Genomic DNA, 24329 nt, shown 5'->3' with positions numbered 1-24329 from the left:
ATTTTTTGTGTTTGATTGGAGATACCTACATTTTATTATAAATCATATTTCAATGTGTAGAATTTTCATCACTAATATTCACTGATCATTTCCATCTGCCTTAGTATTACAGTTAGAAGCTGAAATCACAGCCCTCAAGAAAAGCAAAGACCTCACAGATCAAGATGATCAGTATGGAACTGTGAAAACAGAGAAAAGTGACTGGGATGATTGTTGCAGTGAAGAAGATAATATGGAAGATGAGTTTCCTTCTCCAAGTGACGACGATGATGATGATAACTCTTATATGACGGAAACAGAATCCGAAGAAGAACCATTAACAGAAGAAGAAATAGCTGATAAATCTGAAAAGTATTGATTGTTGTCTTTGCAACTGTTTGATATTGATATCCTTCTGTATATTAATAATATTCCCATTTACCTTTGCTTTCAGATTGAGTATGCATGGGAAAAACGTACGGACAGAGCCAAAGTACACTGTCTTCCTGTCACAACTTCTACTTCTGTTCAGCTTCTGCCATTCTTGTAAAGCTGATGGTCCCATGGTGGAGGCTAACCAAAATGGAACAGAAGTAGTGATTTCTACCACATGTAGGAAACCAAAATGTCCTAAGAAAGAGTTTACCTGGCACAGTCAGCCCTCAATGTTATTTACATCTGGCCAAAGAGGACCTGCAGGAAATCTTCTTTTGTCTATGGCTATACTCTTTGCTGGGGGTTCAGCTTCAAAAGTGTTCCAGATCTTTGCACACATGGGTCTAGGTTGCCATTCCCTGAGATCATTCTTCAAGCACCAAAGAGTGAGTATTTGCATGTAATTATCAAGTTGGACCCTTTGAACAATGCGAGAGTTTGACAGTGTAATCAATGAGAGATTGGAGGGGGTTGTTGGCAAATACTTTGGGGTTGCAGTACAGTAAAACCAGTAGCTGTACTGCACTGTAAAACATTTTAAAGTTTTTTCATAAAGAAATTTCTATCGAAAGTAATGACTATTAATTACTTACTTATTTTTAGAATCAACTGTTCCCTGTGATTCACCTTCACTGGAAAAGATACCAGTCAAGACTGCTTGACAAACTGAAGGACGTGAAGGATGGTCTAACAGTGGCAGGGGATGCCCGTCACGACAGTATGGGGCATAATGCCAAATATGGGGCCTACACCATCTTGTGTTGTAACATGCCAAAAATAATACACTTTTCACTAGTTCAGGTAATTTATTTCTTAATTACAGTTCTCATGCACATAATTATTTGTTACTGTACATATCTCATTTGTTTCGTCCAAGGAGGACATCCCAACCACTACCAAACTATTGTTACAGATTTCAGACACTAACTTTAGACACTTCTCATGGTGTGCATATGATATATCTCATGTCAATTTTATTTTCATTGTCATTGTGTTTAGAGAAACCAAGCAGAATCCAGTAATGCAATGGAATTTATGGGATTTAAGAACTGTATGAATTACTTGTTGGAGACGTGTGGCCTGGGGATTACCACATTCGTATCAGATCGACATACAACAATTGCATGCCATATGAATAAAGTACTGACCCAGATTAAACACTACTTTGACTTATGGCATTTAAAAAAAAGTAGGTGCCTTGCTGACACTATGTGCATTGTTGGCAGATCTGATGTTGCTCTAAGTTGCAGTTATTATGGAAGCAGGCAAATAGTATAGCTTCAAGTAGTATAGCTTCACTTGCATGTTTCTTTGAACAAAAGAATATCTCAATGCCGACTCAACAGTAATAGCTGCTGCCAGTGTGTGAATTGATCAAGATAATGTATTTGTATAACATTTTATTCTTTCTTACAGAAATAAGGAAAGTACTCTCTAAATTGACCAAAGAAAAGGCTTGTGAAGTTCTAAAGGATTGGATAAGGCCCTGTGAGAACCACTAATATTGGAGTGCACAATCAACACATAGTGGTGATGGTAATCTTATATGGGCAAAGTTTAAGTCCTTCTTTAGCCATGTAATCAATGTGCACAGTGACCTTGGTGATCCTTTGTTCAACAAGTGTGCCCATAGGGAGATCAGAAATAGAACCTGGTTGGAAAAAGGTATCACTGAAGAAAAAAGACCTTATATTATTGTTTGTTATACCATGGATACACTTATTTCAATAAAGTTAGTCACCAAAAACCTAGAAAGCTGAGATCACTGAGTGTCATGGGAAACTTTTCATATCAAAAAAGGATGTATATACAAAGCTTTTTCAATACAAACTGCAGCTCGATGATACTCAGAAGAGGTGAGACTGTAACCGGTAAAAAATTCAGAAGTCCATGAATAGTTATCAAGCGGTTGGACGTGTAAAATGTATCTACCCATAATCCTTGTGGGCCTCAGCTTCATAGCTTTTCAGGTGACTAACTTTATTGAAATAAGTGTATATTAAATGGACTATTGTCTAAGCAGTTGGGTACAGTCAATTCTTCCCTTGCACACACTCTGTTATCAAGGACACATGTTATTTTCTGTCCTGTTTTTAATCTTTACATTTATCTTCTTTATTACCTTATGACCGTTGTTTTGTTACTTTGTGCAATGTTGTCATTTCAGTTTGTATGTGTACTGTAGGTTCAACAGCCCATGACAAGTTAGTAACTGCACTGTCGAAACCAAGCCTCATTAGAGGAATAAAACAAGCCTCTCCTCTGGACCAAACAAGTGGTTTGGAAGGTTTCCACTCCGTCGTGAATTATTTCGCACCCAAAATGATCGCATACTCATATGTTGGAATGTACAGCAGGTACTCTTTGTGTTTCCAAGTTCCATTTTATTCAGACTGTGTTTTCTTTATTTCTAGGTATTCGACCTCTTGCATATTTAGCAATATGAGGGTCAAAACAAAAGACTTTTGATTTCTTGACAGCTAGTGTTTGGTCCCCATATTGACCTGCACTTCAACATGCTGCAAGAGATTTATAACCCTAAGTTTCATCCTATGTTATTTGTAGGCGATGCAGTTACATGTAGTTGCTTAGATAATAGTAATTGTATTCTGCCTTTAACATTTTCTGTTGCACTTATTTTGTGTTTACCAGAGGGTATAATTTAGATGTAATTTTTGTTTTTTAGACACATCTTAGCCATTCTCCACTTTAATTCCAACTTATACAGAGAAGTTAAGTACAAAGCTGATGGGACTGAGCAGTTGAGGGTGTCATATCCAAAGTTCAAAAACGGGGAGGCCACAGTGAGGAATGTGTGCATCACCCAAAACTTTGGTAAGAAATGGTGTTTAATAGTTATAATATTTCCCAACAAAACTTTAATAAATGTTATGCGATAACAAATAAACTCACCCTCAAGTGTTATTTTACAGATTATGTAGAGGAATTGTATGACACCTTCCTGACAAGCAGCAAAGAAGAAATTAGAAGTGCCAGAGATGAACTACAAGAAATGACTCCATCCCCTATGAACTCGGTACTTCAAAAGCAGCCTGTTGCTGAAGCCATTCAAAAAAGACTGGAAAGAAGAAGTATGGAAGTTGCTGATACGCCTGCCACTACACCAGGTATGGGTGGCCTAGTATTTTTTTATTCTTATAATGCCTATATGCATTATTCTGAAAACCTTGTATCTATTTCATAGCATTGCAGAACCAAGCACAGGTCCAACATGAAGTTCCTGCAAATAGAGCACCCCCGAAGTGCAGACAATGTCAGCAACCCATGAAGGGGCATAACAAAGTTAAAGATTGTCCAAGAAATAACAAAACATAAATATTTTTATTAGCATGATATGTACAGTAATCAATTTTTGTTCCAGTTCTTAATTAACAAAATAGCATTAAATTTCTCATTTAATGCACCATACCATCAAACAAACTATTTAATAGGAAAACCAAATGCCAAAACTTAGGACCATTGTGAAATTATTGCCTATTTCAGTAACATAGAAGCTGGAACCAGAATGGAAAATGACATAGTAAACCTCTGAATAGTTTGAGATACACCAGAGACTTTTTGCTGTGCTACTCGTGTACCATTTCAGTCTAAGGTTCTATGTTCTGAGTTTTGAAACTGACATTTTTTACAACCGATAGTGGGTCCAGTTCGTCAAACTTGTATATAATATTATGTATTTGATAAAGCTTTTAGAGGAACCCCTGTAGGTGCTATTATAGGAACAGCAGACAAGTGCACCCAAAAAACAATTGAAAAAGTACTGTCTTAAAAAAAAACACCTTTGGTGATCTATGTCAGCCCAATCCGCCCAAATTTGAGATTCCATGTGGAAAAAAGTGAAAAAGGTTAAACAACTTGCATGTCTATAATGGCTTGTTAAAAGTAGTAAGAGAAAAAGGGGTTGCAACGCCCAAGACAATCATTTTTTGTAATACCATGAATGAAATCTCAGCTGTGGTCAACTATTTGATATGTCAACTTGGGAGTGCTATCTTTTCGCCGCCGGAATCAAGATTACCAGAAGATAGTCTCCTGGGAATATATCACTCCAACTCTTGGCAATCTACCAAGGACTTGGTTATTAAATCGTTTAAGGCTGATGGAAAAAAGAGGATCGTTGTGCCCACAACTGATCTTTGTATGGGAGTAAATTTCCCAGACGTTAGATTTATAATCAATTGGGGTCCAGCGAGGACAATATTTGACCAGCACCAACAAGCTGGTAGAGCTGGAAGGGATGGTAAACTGTCGCATGTAATTGTCATTTATCATGGACAGCAAGTTAGCTATTGTGAAAAAGAAGTCAAAGACTTTGTTCGCACAACTGAGTGTTTACGAGTAGCAGCATACAAATCCTTGGACACTGCAATAGAGCCAGGTGATATTCAACATGAATGCTGTGCTTTTTGTGCAAAAACTTCCAAATGCAATAGTGAAGACTGTTCTGTGGAGGCATTACCCTTTGAACAGAATAAAGAAGAAGGTAGTAATGCTAGTCAAAGAAAGAGGCCTACTGTTACACCTGAGGATAAAAGGATCTAAAGAGTGCACTTATGGAGGTACAACAAGAAGGAAGGGAAAATGGAATTTTCAGTGAAATTACTAAGAAATGGTTGTCAGTGGCATTTATTGATGACGTAGAAAAAACGGGGAAGAACTATTCAGCAGACATGATTTGACAAGTTCCCTGTGTTTTCTCTGGCTAACGCACTAAGAGTCCTTGAGGTGGTCCAAGAAATTTTTTTTGGATATCCATATTTTGAGGAAACTGTATTGCACCTTACTTCACAAGGGATGTGTTTAGAAATTCGGAAAGGCAAAGTTAAAAACGGAAGGCATCTAAAAAGAAACGTGACCATCAAATAAGTAGACGGCGACTAGAACTAGCAGACGTAGTACTCGCAGTTCAAGCTTCAAGCCTAGAAAATCTAAGCACTAGTGTTTGTTTTTTGTTCGCAGAATAATTAGTGGTGATGAAGACCAATTTGAACTTTAACGTCAGTGTGTTTTGCACATTTTCATTTAATTGCAATTTGGCTTTAGCATTACTTATTTCATATACACGACTTCCTTGTTATATTTTTATTTACAACTCTTTTTCATTGCCACGAATTGTGTCAGTTCCATATTAAGAAGTAGATTATCTCATCACATGACATGTAGATTTGAAATTTATTGATGTAAAATAAAATGATTTGCAAATGAAAGAAAACATTGCACATATTTTTTATGGTAACGGGGGTATTTTCATTAGCTTTGAAACCATAAGTTTAGAGCCTAAAGAATCCTCAAAAAAATTAAATTCCCGATATTCATTGAGTATTCACCGAATAATAGTAAGTGTCAGATCACGTATTTTTAGTAACATGTCAAGTATCAGGGCAACTTTGACATCTTATATTCCACCACACTTCGAGAAACACGAAATGTCAAATATAGTAAATAGTATTCATATAAGACAAAAATACTATTTTGAATTGGCTAGCAATAAGCTTTGATAAAAAAATCAGCTTTCGTACTTGCAAAGTATACGAGAGTATAAAGTAAGTAAAAAGTAAAGCAAAGCTGACACTCCACGTATCTTAAGCGTATCCTGATATCGGAAATTTCAATATTCGCACTATATGGTGCGAATCCAAGAAAATCCTTTGCCTGACACGCTATGACATTTGGCATATACGATGCCCGATACACCCGTATTTTAGCGCATACTCTGAAAATACACGTGCGAATATGAGAGCTTCTGGTCCATGACACGCAGTTTTTCATGCAGTGAAACTAAAACAACTATTGAGAAAGAAAGCCAAATAACAGAAATTCTGCTTATATAACAGACGTTCAACTTACAAAAAATGATGTAGCGACCACGACAAACAGGAAATAATATTTGGACATTCTCAACGAAACTTGGCAACACTCAAAACAGCTTTTTTGACGTCTCTCAAATTAATGAAACTGTTTTTCCTATGCTCTTTTGTTATATTAAACCAATGAATAAAAATTAACTTACTTTTCTTTAAATGCCAACTGTCAAAATGGTGTGTGATGTGTGATAACTGTTCCCTTATGTACTTTCTGATAGACACATGCCGGTCTGTTATTATCGTGCCAATACCAAGACCAATACCAAGAAGATAGCCCATGCAGTTCCTAAAGCCTAGGAACTCCATAGCTTAAGAATAAAATAATTAATATTAAAAATGATACTAAAGAACTGTGGAAAACTATCAATTTAATCATTAAGATTAATTCAAAAGTAACTAGAAGTCCTGAGAAATTAATTGTTGATGGTAACGAATTGACTAACAATTATGACATAGCAAATGCGTTTAATAACTATTTTAGGGATGTTGACCAAAATCTTGCGAAGCTCATCAATAGGAGCACTATTCTAAATACTCCTAATGATATGCGAAAATGAAATAACTCAAAATAATCGATCATTAGCACTACTGCATATTTATATGCACGTGAATAACGCCACGGATTAGCTATAAAAGCGCATCGAGTAAATACACTCATTCTTGCTTAGTTTTGCAAGCAAAACGAGCTGGACTGACTCTTTAGTTCTCTACTACGACCCACGTGGACAATGGCAGAGCAATGTCCAGTGGAGGAAAATGTGGCAGAAGAAGTGCCCGCTGATCAGGATATCCCAGTCCAACAGAATTTTGAACAACCAGCAGCTGCTCACCAAAAGCGGGGGAAACTTCGGAGGTGATTTTGATTTTTTCTTTGAAAGTCTTACTGTGAATGAATTCTTCGGCGAGTTGTTTAGAAGAACGACTACATTGGTAATGTATTGCAATGATATTTGATATTCTTACTGTGGAATGAATTCTTTGGCGAGTAGGTTCAAAGAATGACTACAGCGGTTATGTATTGCAATGTTCATTGAAATTTTTACTGTGGAATGAATTTTTTGGCGAGTAGGTTCAAAGAATGACTACAGTGGTTATGTATTGCAATTATGTTCATTGAAATTTTTACTGTGGAATGAATTCTTTGGCGAGTAGGTTCAAAGAATGACTACAGTGGTTATGTATTACAATATTCATTGAAATTTTACTGTGGAATGAATTCTTTGGCGAGTTGGTTCAAAGAACGACCACAGTGGTTATGTATTACAATATTCATTGAAATTTTACTGTGGAATGAATTCTTTGACGAGTTGGTTCAAAGAATGACTACAGTGGTTAGGTATTACAATGTTCATTGAAACTTTTACAGTGGAATGAATTCTTTGGCGAGTTGGTTCAAAGAATTACTACAGTGGTTATGTATTGCAATTATGTTCATTGAATTTTTACTGTGGAATGAATTCTTTGGCGAGTTGTTTAGAAGAACAACTACATTGGTAATGTATTGCAATGAAATTTGATATTCTTACTGTGGAATGAATTCTTTGGCGAGTTGGTTCAAAGAATGACTACAGCGGTTAGGTATTACAATGTTCATTGAAACTTTTACAGTGGAATGAATTCTTTGGCGAGTTGGTTCAAAGAATGACTACAGTGGTTAGGTATTACAATGTTCATTGAAATTTTACTGTGGAATGAATTCTTTGGCGAGTTGGTTCAAAGAATGACTACAGTCGTTATGTATTGCAATTATGTTCATTGAAAGTTTACTGTGGAATGAATTCTTTGGCGAGTTGTTTAGAAGAACGACTACATTGGTAATGTATTGCAATGATATTTGATATTCTTACTGTGGAATGAATTCTTTGGCGAGTAGGTTCAAAGAATGACTACAGCGGTTATGTATTGCAATGTTCATTGAAATTTTTACTGTGGAATGAATTCTTTGGCGAGTAGGTTCAAAGAATGACTACAGCGGTTATGTATTGCAATGTTCATTGAAATTTTTACTGTGGAATGAATTTTTTGGCGAGTAGGTTCAAAGAATGACTACAGTGGTTATGTATTGCAATTATGTTTATTGAAATTTTACTGTGGAATGAATTCTTTGGCGAGTTGGTTCAAAGAACGACCACAGTGGTTATGTATTACAATATTCATTGAAATTTTACTGTGGAATGAATTCTTTGGCGAGTTGGTTCAAAGAACGACCACAGTGGTTGTGAATAGCTTGTACGACCTTGAATTGGCTAATAACTAATATGTAATATAAAAGCACATGGCCGGCGGTCCGCATCGGACTTCACTGTTTTTTCTTGCTGTATATAAATAGTATACCAACATATTGTCGATCTATTTCAATTTGTAAATAATGCAAAACGAAAAAGTCATTTTGTTTAGTATTAGGTATAGTAAAAATAACTCGTGCTGAAATTGCACTCGACCTTATCTACATATATATATATAGCAAGCTTCGGCCTCGTGCAATCCCTTTGAAAGAAACAACTCGTGCAATCAACAAACTGATCCCAAATTGAACTTGAAACTCTATTAAAATTATTTATTAAAATTATTAGCTCTACTTATAAAAATGATATTTGGGGATCAAATTTAGGTGCCGGTTTTGACTATGGATAATTAATATACCATAGCAATCCATCCTCCTCGGCAGTGACAAGTGGCCATGATATGTGTTTCAGTAGGAATATCTTTTCTTTGCTTCGATTACTCTGTCTTGTATACCACAAGCCATTTACCAGATCTTGCTCCGCATTTATTTCTGGTATGTTGATTACTGCAAAATAGTGGTCTTGTCTTTGAAAGCTATGGCATATAAAATATGCCACTCTACCAAATGTAGGTGCTTCATCACAATTATTATTTACAGCAACGAAAGAAGATTTTGTATGCCCCTCTCATTTTTCGCTTTCCGACTCAGCTCCCCGGATAGAACATGTTGCAGCTAAATTGCTTTCCATACCTTTCAATCTTATGGTTCGTTAAGGGGGTGTTACTTATTTACCAGCCACTGCAGCAATGTATAACAATCACTTAATGTATGGAGCATCATTTTTTAGTAGGAGAAATGAGGAATCCCTATAGCAGTATTCTAAAAATTTTAGCCCACCTATCTTCTGTCTAGACAATGATTGCTTCCTATAGCTAATGTAAAATAAAAAATAATAATTAGTAATAATAAATCAATGAATCCCAACAGTTTAGATATAACAACAATAGAAGACAATAGTAACACATGTATGCTTTAATTTTTTAATTAGTTTTCAAATTTTCAATATAGAAAATAGGCCATCATGGAGATGTAATCAAACATAAAAAGAAGGTTAACCTGCTGCCTAAGGAGACAAAAATAAAGAATGTCAATAAAGAAGATGACAAAGGGAATAAAGGGTATGTTATGATTTAGATACGTAAATTTAACCCAGCCCTTATCATTTTTTATCAATAATTTGTGCCATATTTGATTTTAGTGTCTCTTTAACATCTCTAGAAAAATACTCCACTTCAGATGCAATTCATATTTTTCAATACTTGATAATTATCTACGTAAACGAACTAAAGTGCTCGCACTAAACCAATGAAACAAATACTAATTGTTAGTACTAAATAGTGACTAGGAAACGAAGGATTCTGTATGACTTACTACTAATTAGTACTAAATATGTTTCACGGGTTTAGTGCGTGCACTCTAAAAGTTGGCTTTGGATAATGCTCAAGTATTGTTAACATGGTTGAAAAATATAATTTTTGAAACATTTCTCAGGTGTGTTTGTGTTTTGCAGAAAGCTTGCCAAGGTGCTGCATACCAGTGGCAAAATTCTAGGAAAGGCTGTAGTCACTAAGAAAGTCAATGGTAATTTCAAAATTATTAAACAAAATAGTATTTAAAGTAATTTCCATTTCAATGTGTGTATTAACAATAGACATTGAAGGCATGTGTTGCAAGAGCAACATATAAATTTAATTACAGTGACACATAATATGCTATTTATATCTTATAGATATACATGCATAATTATATATATATGGATATATATGTATATATGATTTATATGCACAAAGGGGTCAAAGCTTATGCAAACCTCAGTATGTATATTTATTTATTTATCTTCAGACGCAACAGTTTTAATTTTGTTTTAAATATTGTCTTTAAGATCTTTTCTTCAGCCTTGTACTAAAAAACGCCTACTCAAATCCACAAATAGGGGAAGTGGATCTCCCATTAGTAACGACTAATGGGAAATCAAGATTCGAAGAGCTGGAGGTACAGAAATTTCTATTCTGTATCTATCCTATTAACGGTTATCTTTGTTGATGCTGTGCACCCTTTTTTCGTGAGGGTAGCACTTAATAGCCAGTGGCTAACAAACCTGTGGCCCTCATTCCGAGATCGAATTGGAATTTAGGAGTTGATTTTTGAGAAGGGAGGAAAACCCTTGAAGCACAGAAGAGAAACAACAAACAACTCTACTCATATGCAACACCGAACCCGGCGGGACTTAAACTTGGGTCGCATTGATGAGAGGCGAGCACTCACACTACTACGCCACTCGTGCTTCCCATATTTTATATGATTACCAGCTATTAAAAAAAATAACGCCCCCCCATTAATCACAAATTTCTACATTACAGGCTGGTGATGAATTTCTATGGAGGATTTCGAAAACAAAGATGGACTTGAAAATTAAACAGCAAAAAAACATGAAAGCTAAGAGTATTAATCCAAATGCTAATACCCATCCCAACCCTAAACAAAACCCAAACCCCAAACCCAACCCCAACCCCAAACCCAGCCCTGCGAACCCTAAACCAAATCCTAAACCAAACCCTAAACCGAATCCTACCCTGGAACCTAATTCAACTCGTACAATTCCCCAATCTGAGCCCAACAGCAACGACATGTCAAGTGCACATATAGTAAAGAAGGGGCAGGGATGGCTCGTGGTAGAAGAAAAGGAAGGGGAAGGGAGGGACATTTTTAAGGAGACATCTTGCGAGGGTGCAAGAGGTAAAAAGCAAAAGCGAGTTTTTGACATTTAAGTTTTAAAAATACTCCTCACCACAACTATTAATTTCTGACAAGCAAAAAAATCAGTTTAAAAAGTTGCAAAATACTAATAATACTATTTTGAAAGTTTTAAAAGGCAATAATATATTGAAGGTTATTTTGAAACAAAATGTCAAAAATTAATACAGACACTTTTTTATACTGTTATTTATATGTACAAGAAAAATGTACAATTGTGGCTTGAATATATTGACTTTAACTTTGCATGTTGAAAATAATTCAATGGTCTCTGAGCTACATAAATAAAGGGGATTGTATATGGTGGTACGAAGATATGAATACTTCATTAACTTTGAGTGGTGAGAATATTTCACCAGTGAGTGCCATGAACGAGTAAAATATTTTTCAGCACAAGAAAATAATCTTAATATCTTCAAGCCAACATGTAATGTTCTTTTCATTATATAGACAAATCCAAAAAGAAAAACGTGTTTAAAACATTGGAAAATACGTCATCGGTATACATTTTCACTGAGTGAGGATATGGAAAATATGTCACTGATTTCCTGGATGTAGTTCATATAAAAATATGAGAAGCATATTTCTCAGTAAAATTAAAACACTATTGTCTTTTGTCTATATAATAAATGGAGTATATGTACTTACATTTGGGAAATTAGCTATGAAATGCCGACTGATAAATTAACCTTGTATTTTTCAAACTTTGTTCTTTTGTTCTCTAGCTTTAAGATATAAACTAAGGGTTATGCATATGGATGCACAGTGAATAAATATTTCAAATTAATTAAATGTCCTCTTTTTTGTTTTTGATACTAGCTACCAATTAGAATTAAGAAATTATTTACAGAATCAGTCAGAAAGTGTATTTTATTATATACGGCTGTGCATTTTTTACTCATCTTGATGACTTTTAAGATGCCGACTCGACTAATAATCTCTATAAAGTATTCATATGCACATATATATATCTATGTCTAGCACGAGAGCTTTCTGGAAAAAATATCAGGCATGACATCCCATAATTTCTGATATACTTTTGATATACTTGTATGTAAGTGGTCAAAGTTTATGCAAAACCGCAGTATACGTATGTATATATATATTATATATATATAGATACATATACTGCAGTTTGCATAAACTTTGACCATTTATATATATATACAAGTATATCAAAAGTATATCAGAAATTATATGGAATATATGCATATATTCCACAGGATATTCCAAAAAAATTCCTGCAAATATTTTCACAGGTTTTCCAAAGGTTTTAAAGCCTGTGAAATTATTGAACATTTCATGGAAAACAAAAACCTGTGAAAATTTTATCACAGGATTTTCACAGGTTTTAGAACTTGTGAAAGTGTACGTTTTCACAGGTTTTCTTGGGATCAAAACCTGTGAATAATTTTCACAGGATTTTCACAGCTTTTTGGGACCTGTGGAAATTTAATCACAGGATTTTCACAGGTTTTAGAACCTGTGAAAGTGTACGTTTTCACAGGTTTTCTTGGGATCAAAACCAGTGAATACTTTTCACAGGATTTTCACAGGTTTTTTTGTACCTGTGAAATTTTATTTTTTCACTGGTTTTCATTCTTTTCCAAGCCTGTGAATTTTCCACATTATATTTTTCACAGGCTAATGTTTAACAGGTTTTTCACAGGATTTGGAACCTGTGAAAAACCTGTGAAATTTATTCAGAGGTTTTTCACATGATTTGGAACCAGTGAAAAACCTGTGAAATTTATTCATAGGTTTTTCACAGGATTGGAACCTGTGAAAGTGTTCCTTTTCACAGGTCTAATTCTTTGCAAAACCTGTGAAAATTATGTGAAAATCATGTGAAATGCAAAAATGAACTCATAATTTTCACAGGTTTTTCACAGGATTTTCACATGTTCTCAGCCAGTAGTGTAACACAAACAACATCTTGTAACAGACCAGGTCATATTATTGGCAACCTGCTAGTAAGAATGCAAGCTGAAGAGAACATGGGTAACTTTGATGACTTTTTAAGTACATCAGTTCAGTCCGACAATGTGTCTAAGCTATCTGCTGCCTTCAAGGAAAATATTTTACAACATCCCATATATTCCAAATGGTACCAAGCCCATCTTGAGCGAATAAGCGATTTCCTTTTACCTGGAGAGGGAGTTTGGTGGAAGAGGGACGGTGAGAGTGTGGAGTTCTTTGATTCAAACACTGAGCCTAACGCAAAAGACCAAGGCCCGGTTCTACACCACTTCAGGTCAAGTAACTTAAAGAAAGAAGAATCATATCTGTCTTGATGCTGGGAGAAATGTGTAGAATTCCTAAATGAAAGTTACAAGCTTCCTACACATTTTCTTTATCTACCAAATGCCAGTGGAAATGTCATATGCATAACACATACTTCTGAAGACCAGAATGTAGTTGATTCTGCAGATGAGAATGAGAATGAATCCTTAGAAGAAGGTATGCCATACTCTGAAATTATACCAGAAAATCCACAGCCCTCACAAACACAGCAGTCAGGGAATAACAATGATGAAGATGATGAAGAAGAGCAAGTCTTAGATTTACAAGAAGTTGATGACATGGACAATTGCCCTGAATTGGTGGCTTCTAATAATGCACAACCCACACTACACATGCAAGTACACATTTCACAAGAACATCAGTCTTCATCCTCTATCTATTCTTCTTCCAGCCCTAAAGCAGGCGAAGACACCCCCATAGCTAACAAAAATCCAACACAACACATTACAATACAAACGAACGATACATTACAAACCCGCCTTGGCAAAACAGTAGAAATTCTACTTGGAAACACTCCCGAGGTATGGCAGTTTGACTCGGCTCACAGCAGACTGAAATTTTCTCCACAAAGCAGAGACCTCATAAGTGAGTATGAAGAGAGACTAGCTGTGATCCAAACAAGAGTACTGGCAGCAAAGAGCACACTCAAAGAACAACTTAAAGACTAGGAAATAAACTACTATCTTAACAATGACTTCAAAATGGTTACGCTTGACGAAATGAAAAATGATCCAGTGGCATCTGTTTATGTAAAAAAGCTAAAATATGCTGACAAATTACTCAAAGAATGGAACATTAGTTTTTAGCTTTGAACTTATTAAATTATCATGAATTATGGTTGTACAATAAAAAAATAAATATCTCATGTAATATAAAGTAAATTTTTACTGATATCAAATACAGAGATTTTAGTAACAAGGCACGAACAATGTTAGGCTTATCGCCTCTCTTGTATATAAATAAAATAAGTTTTCTAGGCATTTAAGCTTTTTATGTACGTGCATGACTGTTTGAGTTAGAACATGCAAAGTGTAAATAATTGAAATATGTATTCAATTCAAGCTTAAACAAATTATATACTTCATAAAGAAGGACTAAGTAAAACATATTTACTCACCTCAACATTGTTTCAATCCTTTGATTTTCAAATTTTAAAAGAAAAGCATGATACGACGCCATGTTTACATACAAAATTAATATGCAAATGAGTGCCTCGCTTTCATGAGTGCGACTTCGTTGGGGGTGATATTCTGATTTTGACCCAAGCCTTAACATACTTGAGTACATGCCAGTCCATCCATGGTATTCACCCATGGAGTATATATCGAAAACTCGCTAGCGAGAAATTTGAGAACAAAAACTCGCTAGCGTGATGTTTGTCGTAAAGTAAACACACTAGTGAGAATGTACAAAGAACTTGCTGGCGATTACTGAGCCTAAAATATAAAAATTTGAACCCCAAAATTTTTATATTTCCACTCTGTAGGAACTTATCTGAACCAAAACAAATTTCAACCCTCTAAAAACATTTCGATCCCTTTTGGCAGCAACAACATCCATAGATGATTAAATGACGCTTTTGACACCCGACTTGGGAGTGGCTGGGCTGTCACATGTGTATGGCGCGATGATGGCGGCCACGCGGACATTGAGCTCCGTGGTTTTAAATCTTTTAACTATATATTTACTAGCCTCTCTACTTCAAAGACCTTTCCAAATTCAATAGTATTCATTACTTGAATTCAAGATTGATGATTCCACTGGAACTAAGTCATTTAGCAGTAATATTGGATGGAGTATTCTTGCAAAACTTCATGGCAGGTTCGTCAGGTGTAATATCAAGAATGGTAATTGCTTTAAATCTCGACTACCGGCGAGTAAATGGACCAAACATGGCCAAACTTCTCTACTTATTCCTGGCCACGATCCACCTTTTGATATCACTGTCTTTTCAGATATTTCACCAAATCCTGGACCACTACATGCGATAAACTTTCAAGCTTCGAATAATTTGCATAAAAACTCTCAAAAACACACTTCGAATACAATGAAATATTCTAGAGACAAACTTTTCAAAATTCGACGCACTTCTTCATGTACTCTTACTGATTCAAATTACTGGGATTTGAAAACTACAGATCTTTTTCATTCAAGAGGAAAAAGGGTTGGATGTAAACCATCAAACAGGAATATTAAAGTTAGAATTTCTACAATCAACAATCCATCTTCTAAAGAGAACAACAGCTATTGTACACAGGACGAAAACCAAGGTGTCTATTCAGTATTTTTATTAATGATTTAGAGATATTTGATTCCTCCAGTCCTGATGAGGAAGTGTTAATCAAATATGCAGACGATAGTACTATTGTATCTCCTGTTTTCTGTGCTAATGGAAATCTAACTGATAATTCAGTCAGTTATGTTAATTCTTTCATGTTATGGTCCTCAAATAATAGTATGTCATGCAATCCTACTAAGTGCAAAGAAATAATTTTTACTAAGAAAGGAATGGACCAATTTAGTTTTCAGCCTATTTCTAATATTCCTCAGTGTAGCAGTCTTAAAATCTTAGGTATTACTTTCCAGAGTGATAGTAGATTTGACCTTCATGTAAAAGATACCATTATAGCTATAAACAAATCTTTATTTGTTATAAGATCCCTTAGGAAGGAAGGATATATACAAAAAGAAGTTGACCATTTATTTTCAACAATTGTTATATCAAAACTAATTTATGGTCTTAGTGTTTATGGAGCATCACCTCCGGAGCTTACCACCGTACAAAACTTTTTAGATCGCTGTTACAAACGAAATTATACAACATACCATTATAATATCCAGGATCTTTTAAATAAATTTGACACAAGGTTATATAAGAAATCGGTTAGTAGTGACCATCCTTTGCATAGCATAGCGCCTAAAATACAAACGTCCAAATATAATTTAAGGAAATCATATTTTATTAGACCTAGAGTTAATTCTCAACGTTTTAAAAACTCATTTGTAAATAGAATAATCTTTAGTAATTAGTAATCTTTTAATCAGTTTTTAGTTTTATGATTATAATCATGTTAATGATATGTATTTTATCATTTCTTTAATAACGACATTATTATTATTATTATTATTTCGATTTCACATTTCGGTGGATTCCGTAGTAAACCCGTGTCACATTCAGACATCTGCCATGTCGTATGAAATACCGTGTTTTCTGTGTGCAAGGATGTTTTTAAAAAGAAAAACCCTCAGGAAACATCTTTAAAGATATCATCAACAATACCATAAATCTATCAACTGGTAATACTGCCCTTACTGTAAGAAGAAGCTCCTTTACCTTCCTTCCTTGTTCAAACACTTATATGTGTGCGGGAAGGAATGGAGGCGACTGAGACGATCGTGAAGACATTAATCAAACGGCTATTTAAGGAGCCAGCACTCGCTTAAAAGTTGGGACGTCATATATGTTGGTTTAGTTATAGACTATGTATGTATAAATTTGGTTGATTTGATGATCCGTTCGTGCGGTTCGCATCGTTATGACATAGTGCGTTTCACAGTAAATTTCCAAATAGATCGTATCTCATCAAGGTCCTTACACATTATCACACCATTATCGTTGAAGTGCGACTCTCAAAGTTCAATGTCTCGTTCACTGACTAGTATTTCAACGACCGCCACTGGATTTTTATAATAACAAATTCAATTGCTTACTATTGAATTACATTGATCAAACCGACCAGTCAGTCATCCTAGAACCTTCTGTTTTCGTAATATTTTATAGCATATTAATGTATGATGTTGTTTTCTCCACAGATAAGCTGCAGGAACACACCATGGCAAAAGATTTAAAATAACAAAGAAGTCACAGCCCAGAGTTTTTTGACAAAAAACTAACGAATTGCCCTTTTTCATAATGACGTCACATCAAAACAATCTATTGTTTTAGCGCTAAGAATCATGGTCGCTAGAGGGGGACAAAATGACAACAACATGAAGAAAAATATCACATTAACACATAAAATAATAAACATTAACACATAAAATATATCGAAACTAGACAATTTGAAGACAAACTTGTTTTGACTTGAAGACAAAGGGAACAACAAGGACGAACAACATGATGTGAAGAACAGAACGGCATATAACTTGAACAAACGAAAAGCTGGCGAGATAGGAGCAGTTTATCACGAAGAGTGGCTAGCAGGGTAGCAAAAGCAACATAACATGAACTGTAATCATTTTGAAGAGATGTATAAAAGGCAGACCAGGACGATTGTGTCCAAAAGATCACGAGGCGAATAAACGCTGAAGGCGATGCAATAGCTGTACGAACGAGTTTGAAAGAGATCTTCTCAATAAAATACGGGGTGTATGTAAAACCCGGAACATGCCCGGAACACCCAGAATCCTACCAGAAATAGTTAGTAACCAAATACTGTTGTCAAATGCCATACAATGATTGATCGAATTTTCATGCATGTCGTTAGAAGAAAACTGAATGTATCTAGCCTAACGAAACAGGATGGCCAGGGCCATTATAAAATATTCATAATTCTGCTATCTTTTTTTTAAAAAGTTTGAGAAACCTTTTCAGACCCGTTGTTATTGCTTTCTCTACCTAGATCAAATTCCATATGAATTTACGATGACTAATGCGCATCAAGTAACAAAGACTTTTACGCCTTTAAGGTTTGAGGACCTCTAAACTGACAGGTGCTCGTTATTCGCTCTTTTCCATACTGGTTGGCAATGGCGGATCAAGAGAATTATATGGTAAGTACAACTTAAATCTACGAAAATCTCTATCATCTTTACTTGGGTTTTTCTATCAATAAGAATATTCTTATTTGAGTTTCCTTTTTGGCATGAATTCCAGATAAGAGTATGAGATCCAGTACTAATGATGATCTTGCTGTACGCAAGAATACGGCTGGAGACCATGCAGCATGAGGAAAGGGAGTAAGTAATAATAATTTAAATTCTCTGTTAGAAAAACTGAGTCATGCCAGCTATACTATTTTTGGACCTTACGATTTTTGGACCTTACGGCCGCAATTTCCCGAACCATTCGATCTTTAGTATTTCTCAACACTATTAAACCTTCCTTATACATTGTTTGAACATTCATATATTGAAAACAATTAATTAGTCTTTATATGTCTATTTGTGAACATTTTTTTTTACAATTCAAAGAAAATTTTCGATGATTTTGTGAGTTTAGAAGTTGTCCCTGTAGACTCAATTTATACACCCGCAAATACGCTAGCGACGGTAGTTCAGAAACAAAGGTACGTTCTTCCGGACTAGCGGGGTTGAATTCTATTGCCAAATAGTGTTTGGTACCGAAATTATCGTCCGGTTTCCGGAATAGAGAGGTTCCGGTTTACTGAGGTTTATTTTACAAAAGATATATGGGAAAAATTTCCGGACCAAAACTTTTGTCCGGTTTAGAGAGAATTCCGGTATACTGAGGGTACGGTATAGAGGGGTTTCACTCTACACCCATATACAAACGGTCACTACGTAATACAACACCAGTGTTTGTAACGCGTAACTTAATACCGTAATAAATTAAAATTCAAATACGTAACAGCTAAGTGTAACGCACGCGTTAAGAAGAGAGAAAGTTCTATTAGTAGTGATCGTTTGTATATGGGTATATTGAGTTACGGTTATTATGTAATGTCATCAACATATGAAACGTGATCGTTTTACCGATTTAGCATCACTAAGCCGGGCTCCCTGTGTACTATTAAAAAAACTATTACACAAAATATTGAATAAACATAAAAACTAATCAATAAAATATATCGCTGTCATTTGGAAAAGTCAAAAATACATGTAAAGGAAGTCACCAATGAAAGCTATTCCTTTTAACCAGGTCCAGCTGGTCTAATCAGATTTTTGAAACTTGTTTATTAAGGTCATAAATAACTTTATCATATGACCCGTACGGCCCTGCTCGCGCGCTCTAATAAAACCATTGGAAAAAGTCACGTGATAGGGGCCGGACAGGTTGACGTAAGCAGGCCGGAAAAACCCGTCCGGCCCTGCTCAAAATCCGTCCGGCCCTCTTCGGATGTAATCATTAAATTTCATTTAAAAAGAAGCTAAAATGACTGACAATTTAAGCGAACACGACGAAAGCGAATTCTACTATCTAGACGAGATATCTGACACTGAACTGGCTCAGCAAGCGACATATTTTGAGTCAAATCTGCTCAATGACGGTGAAATACAGAAATACATCCGAGCCCAACAGAAAACAAGTACAATCAACAAAACTAAGTATGACATGAACGTACTGAAGCGCTTTTTACAAGAATGTGGTGAAGAAAGAGAAATCGAGAATATCCCTCCGACTCAACTTGACAGTCTGCTTTCCAACTTTTACATAAAGGCAAAAAAGAAAGACAATACTTTGTACGAACCTGATACAATGTCGTCCTTCTCAAGAAGTATCCAGCGATACCTCGACGATAAAAATGCAAAAGTAAACATCTTAAAAGATGAAGAGTTTAAGCTTTCCAGACAAGCCTTGATGTCCAGACGACGAGAATTAAGAAAAGAGGGCAAAGGAAACAAGCCAAATGCTACTGTTCCTCTGACAAGCAAAGATATTGATGCTATTTTTAATGAAAACGAGTTTGGAGTCCATGATACAGAGATCCTTTCCCGTACTATGTGGTTCTTACTTACTTTGCATTTTGGTCATAGAGCACGACACGAAGCGAGACAGCTGAAGTTTGGAGATGTACTTTTGAAGAAAGATGAAATAAATGGCGAAAAGTATGTAGAGTGGTTCCAAGAAAGAGAAACTAAAACCAGACACGGCGATGAAAATGAACACCAGAGAGCTTTCCGACCAAGAGCTTATGAGAGCGGCGACAAGAAATGTCCTGTGGTCTGCTATAAGCAGTTTGTTTACAGGAGTCCCGAAGAAGCCAAAAGTCCAGAAAGTCCGTTTTTTCTTGCTATAAATCATAGAAGGATGCCAAATGATCAAGTTTGGTTCCTAAACAGACCGATGGGAAAGAACAAGATTGACGAATTCCTGTCTCAAGCAACAAAAGATTTGAAGTTCACGAAGTCAAAAGCCGGTAAAATTACCAACCATTCCGTACCTAAAACTGGTATCACAACACTCCTGGATGCTGGTGTTCCACACAACATTGTCGCTCAACCGAGTGGCCATAAGAGCCTTAAAAGCCTCGACAGTTATGCGGTTGCCTCTGAGAGCCAACAACGAAACATGTCGAAGATACTGAGTGGTGTTGAGAACGTCAAGCACGAAGCCAGCAGCAAGCAATCATGTCTCCCAGCGCAACCGACTACAAGTTCAACTGCCGCTGCAGGTTCTTTTTTTGGGGGAGCAAACATTGGAGTATTGAACATTCAGAATCTTGTTCTTTCAGGCCATGAAGAAAGCTCTAGTTCGTGTCTGGTCAAACCCAAGAAACGTCGTTTTATGATCGAGTCAGATGAAGAAGACTAACTAAGTCTAAAAACGTTGAAATTTGTCCATGAAGATACTTTGAGTTGACATAGACATTTTTGAGTTCCCAAGCTGCTATTTTTTCCCGACTTTTGACCAAATAGCTATTTGCGAAGTGTATTAAAACAACTTAAAACTTTCAATGTATTAAAAACAATTTTACTTCTTGAAATGTGCCTCGTGTTTACAGTGACTGTTAAATGGCTTCTTTTCAATCAAATAAAAAGGAATTCTCCTATTTGTTCTCATTTACGCGCGCTGTATTTATCAAGTTTAGCAAGATCTTTCAGCCTTTTTTTACGATAAAAATTGGGTCATATAATAAAATGCTTATTGACTGAGTTGGGTCGGGCCGGACGGGAAAATATTTGGCTCTTGGTCATTTGCACGGACCTCGCTGCGCTCGGTCCGTACGACATGACCTCGAGCCAAATATTTTCCCGTCCGGCCCTCCCACTCAGTCAATAAGTACATATTATCTCAAGTTTTAAGTTTATTTTACAAAAGAATGTCTATATTTAAACTAGGCGGGAGGCGATATATTACATTAAATAAATATATGAAGATTTACAAATAAATAAGAAGATAAATAAATGAAAAACTAACAGTTTAATTACAATAAAGAAACGAAAAGGGGAAAAAAGAGAAAAAGGAAAAATGTTCCGAAAACGCTCGACATCTTTTAGTGTGGGTCTACCTCGAACGGTGTGTGTATTTGTTAGTGGTTTGAGCGTATCAGACACAGAATTTTCAGCCATTAAAACTGTTGAGTCACAGATCTAGAGAGAGCATGTAGAAGTTCAACCACCACCTCCAGTGAATATCTTTGTGCTTGAGACACAGATAGCCAAATCGCACGCTTAAGAAAAAATTTTTTTACGGCAATTCAGAGGAAAACGTGGTGGACGATCTACAGCAAAGGATGATGATATTCGTCTGATAAAGCCAATCCTTTCCCGATCTACCACCAAATCAAATATTCGTCCCTTCGTTCACCTTGGCTGAACACCATGAATAGCCACAACCATTCCCACCGTGGAATAAATATGAACAATCTATGCTATCCTCGCTACATTCCTTTGTCATCAAATGTTCATAGAATCTCTAAACATTGTCTATTAAGAGGATCTCTCCCTAAGGATCGCCTATACCTATGCAAGATATCGAAAAAATCGAAAATTTTCAAACTCTGCTCAATTAAATGTCTTTGGTAGTTCAAGAAATATGATTCTCAGTTGGTTCAGATCATTAATTTTTGTTTGATTTTTTTTTTGTATTTTGAGCTCAAAACGCCCGGGAGAACGACTTCAAGTTAAGGGATATTTCAACAGCTCGCATAAAATATACAATCATAATTCATAAAACTGAAGCCACAGCAAAAAAATAACTTTCCTTTGCCTACCATTTACATTTTTCAGATTTAAAATTGGTTAAGCCCAAAATAATTCCCAGATTTTTCGCAGTATTTAGTCACGCGAATATATAAGCTGACCTGGGGGAGCCTCCGAGTCCATTCCCTGTTGCGTTTGGAGGGATCTTGAAATGTTGAAGCCATCTCGACGCGTGGAGAATTTCTGTTGTGCAAGTACCAAATAACACTTTACGGACACAATAGCAAGTGTTGAGAATATCGTGAAGATCAGATGTAAATAAAGTGATCGATGTATGTTTTCTCCTTACTGTCAGTCGCTGAAACGGCAGTTAATGAATGGTTGGTTATATTAAGGTGCCGGTATAAAGTTTGGAAATATTCGGTATCAGTTTTGTCTCTATTTATCTATTTGTCTATCGTTTTTAAATACTCCAAACCAGCTATTACGATTCTAATTACGCCAAATAGCCAATTTCAATTAGTCATGGAAGCAGAGAGCCTACCTAATTCTAAACGAAAGGCTAGAAGAAACGCGAAGAGAAAACGCTGGCTTCAAAGAAAGAAGTCAAAGGTTGCCGAGGAGAGAGTTAGAGATCGAGAAGATAGAATTGAGAAACGCGCACAATTATTACTGGAGGAAAGGCTAGAAAGACAAGCAGCCCTGCACGTGGAACAAGGTATCCAGTGTGACAGCAGTCCGTATGATGAAGAAGGACCCTCGACTAAGAAATCTAGATTAGAGCCTCCTTGAAGCCCTAATTTAAAGTAAATAAACGAAAAGCATCTGATAAAAACAGGAACATTGATTGGAAGTGGAACCTTCGTGAACTGCTACCTGGCATTTTATCGCTGAATGATGGTTGTTGTTAAGGAGTTGAAAGAACACAAACATTCTGAAAGTGACAATGGTGCAGCTGAACGCACCAAACAGGAACTTCTACGTGAGGCAGAAGTGATCAGAAAGCTTGGAGATATACCCACCCTCCCTTTACTTTTCGGCATTTGTAGCACAAGGCAGCCTTACAAGCTTATACTGCAATTTCACGGTGAAGGAAAAACGAGTCTGACAATTGCGCGAGCTCTGTACTCAAGGAGAATTACCAGCAAGTAAGACTGGTGTCCCATAATCAAAAAGTTCGCCGAGGCTTTAAACCATGTGCACGATATGGGATTTCTTCATAATGACCTCAAGTCCAACAACGTTTTGTTAGAGAGACAAGGAAATCTGTTTGCTCCAATCATTATCGACTTTGGAAAGAGCCGACATATTACAGAACCGTGCCCGTCCAAGAATCTGACCAAAAAAGAGCAAGAGAGATACCTGAGGAAATACCCGCACATCGCTCCTGAGATTGTTGACGGACGTCAAGGGCAATCATTGTCCAGCGATATTTTTGGCTTTGCTAAGATTGTAGAGCAGATCTACACAAAGTCAAAACTTGGAGAAATGCCTGAACTCCTTTTGAGATGTCTGTCCCCGAATCCCAAAGAAAGGCCAAGCTGCTCTGAGATAATTAAACTCTTTTGAAATTTAACTATTACAACAATAACTTTATATTTTTCCTCCGAATTGTCCCTCCGAAAAATTGTGAATGAAGTTGGGTATGTAATTTTCATTGTTCAATTCCAACGATTGTACTTGTGTTGTTTTTTTTAAATCTTATATAGGATTTGAGGACCTAGCGTTTTATACACTGAAAAGTTTTGTGCTATTCGTCATTTTCTTAATATCGTTAGTTATCATGCCATGATGAATAAACAACGTATTCTGGACAACATCATATTTTCCTGACAGCTTTTAGTCTTAACAATAACAGG

The 24329-nt window shown here is 36.0% G+C and overlaps 3 protein-coding genes across 3 annotated transcripts; all 3 read left to right on the top strand.

Moving 5' to 3' along the window:
* The first annotated feature begins 267 nt into the window (after positions 1-267).
* Positions 268-1743, top strand: LOC148907512 (uncharacterized). The gene is made up of 4 exons (XM_089035046.1): positions 268-351; positions 434-800; positions 1018-1215; positions 1414-1743. The coding sequence occupies exons 1-4, from the start codon at positions 287-289 to the stop codon at positions 1690-1692; spliced, it is 909 nt and encodes a 302-aa protein (XP_088891172.1). The 5' UTR covers positions 268-286; the 3' UTR covers positions 1693-1743.
* An 861-nt stretch (positions 1744-2604) lies between these two features.
* Positions 2605-3811, top strand: LOC148907511 (uncharacterized). Its single transcript, XM_089035049.1, has 4 exons — positions 2605-2771; positions 3101-3249; positions 3348-3542; positions 3620-3811. The coding sequence occupies exons 1-4, from the start codon at positions 2737-2739 to the stop codon at positions 3748-3750; spliced, it is 510 nt and encodes a 169-aa protein (XP_088891175.1). The 5' UTR covers positions 2605-2736; the 3' UTR covers positions 3751-3811.
* A 19865-nt stretch (positions 3812-23676) lies between these two features.
* On the top strand, positions 23677-24039 carry LOC148907510 (uncharacterized). The gene has a single exon (XM_089035271.1). It carries the CDS (start codon positions 23677-23679, stop codon positions 24037-24039), a length of 363 nt encoding a protein of 120 aa, XP_088891397.1.
* The last annotated feature ends 290 nt before the right edge of the window (positions 24040-24329 follow it).

This window comes from Actinia tenebrosa, unplaced genomic scaffold (assembly GCF_029948245.1).
Source record: "Actinia tenebrosa isolate PJP-AT-01 unplaced genomic scaffold, QUT_ActTen_1.0 PGA_scaffold3__52_contigs__length_22856419, whole genome shotgun sequence".
Lineage (NCBI taxonomy): Eukaryota > Metazoa > Cnidaria > Anthozoa > Actiniaria > Actiniidae > Actinia > Actinia tenebrosa.
Note: the sequence above shows the minus strand (reverse complement) of the source record. Positions and strands in the feature narration are given on the sequence as shown.

Coding starts and splice junctions, on each gene's coding strand:
- LOC148907512 (XM_089035046.1), top strand. CDS start 287: ATGACGGAAACAGAATCCGAAGAAGAACCATTAACAGAAGAAGAAATA. Junction 352..433: donor ATAGCTGATAAATCTGAAAA/GTATTGATTGTT, acceptor CTTTGCTTTCAG/ATTGAGTATGCATGGGAAAA. Junction 1,216..1,413: donor TACACTTTTCACTAGTTCAG/GTAATTTATTTC, acceptor CATTGTGTTTAG/AGAAACCAAGCAGAATCCAG.
- LOC148907511 (XM_089035049.1), top strand. CDS start 2,737: ATGATCGCATACTCATATGTTGGAATGTACAGCAG. Junction 2,772..3,100: donor TATGTTGGAATGTACAGCAG/GTACTCTTTGTG, acceptor TTTGTTTTTTAG/ACACATCTTAGCCATTCTCC. Junction 3,543..3,619: donor TACGCCTGCCACTACACCAG/GTATGGGTGGCC, acceptor TCTATTTCATAG/CATTGCAGAACCAAGCACAG.
- LOC148907510 (XM_089035271.1), top strand. CDS start 23,677: ATGGGATTTCTTCATAATGACCTCAAGTCCAACAACGTTTTGTTAGAG.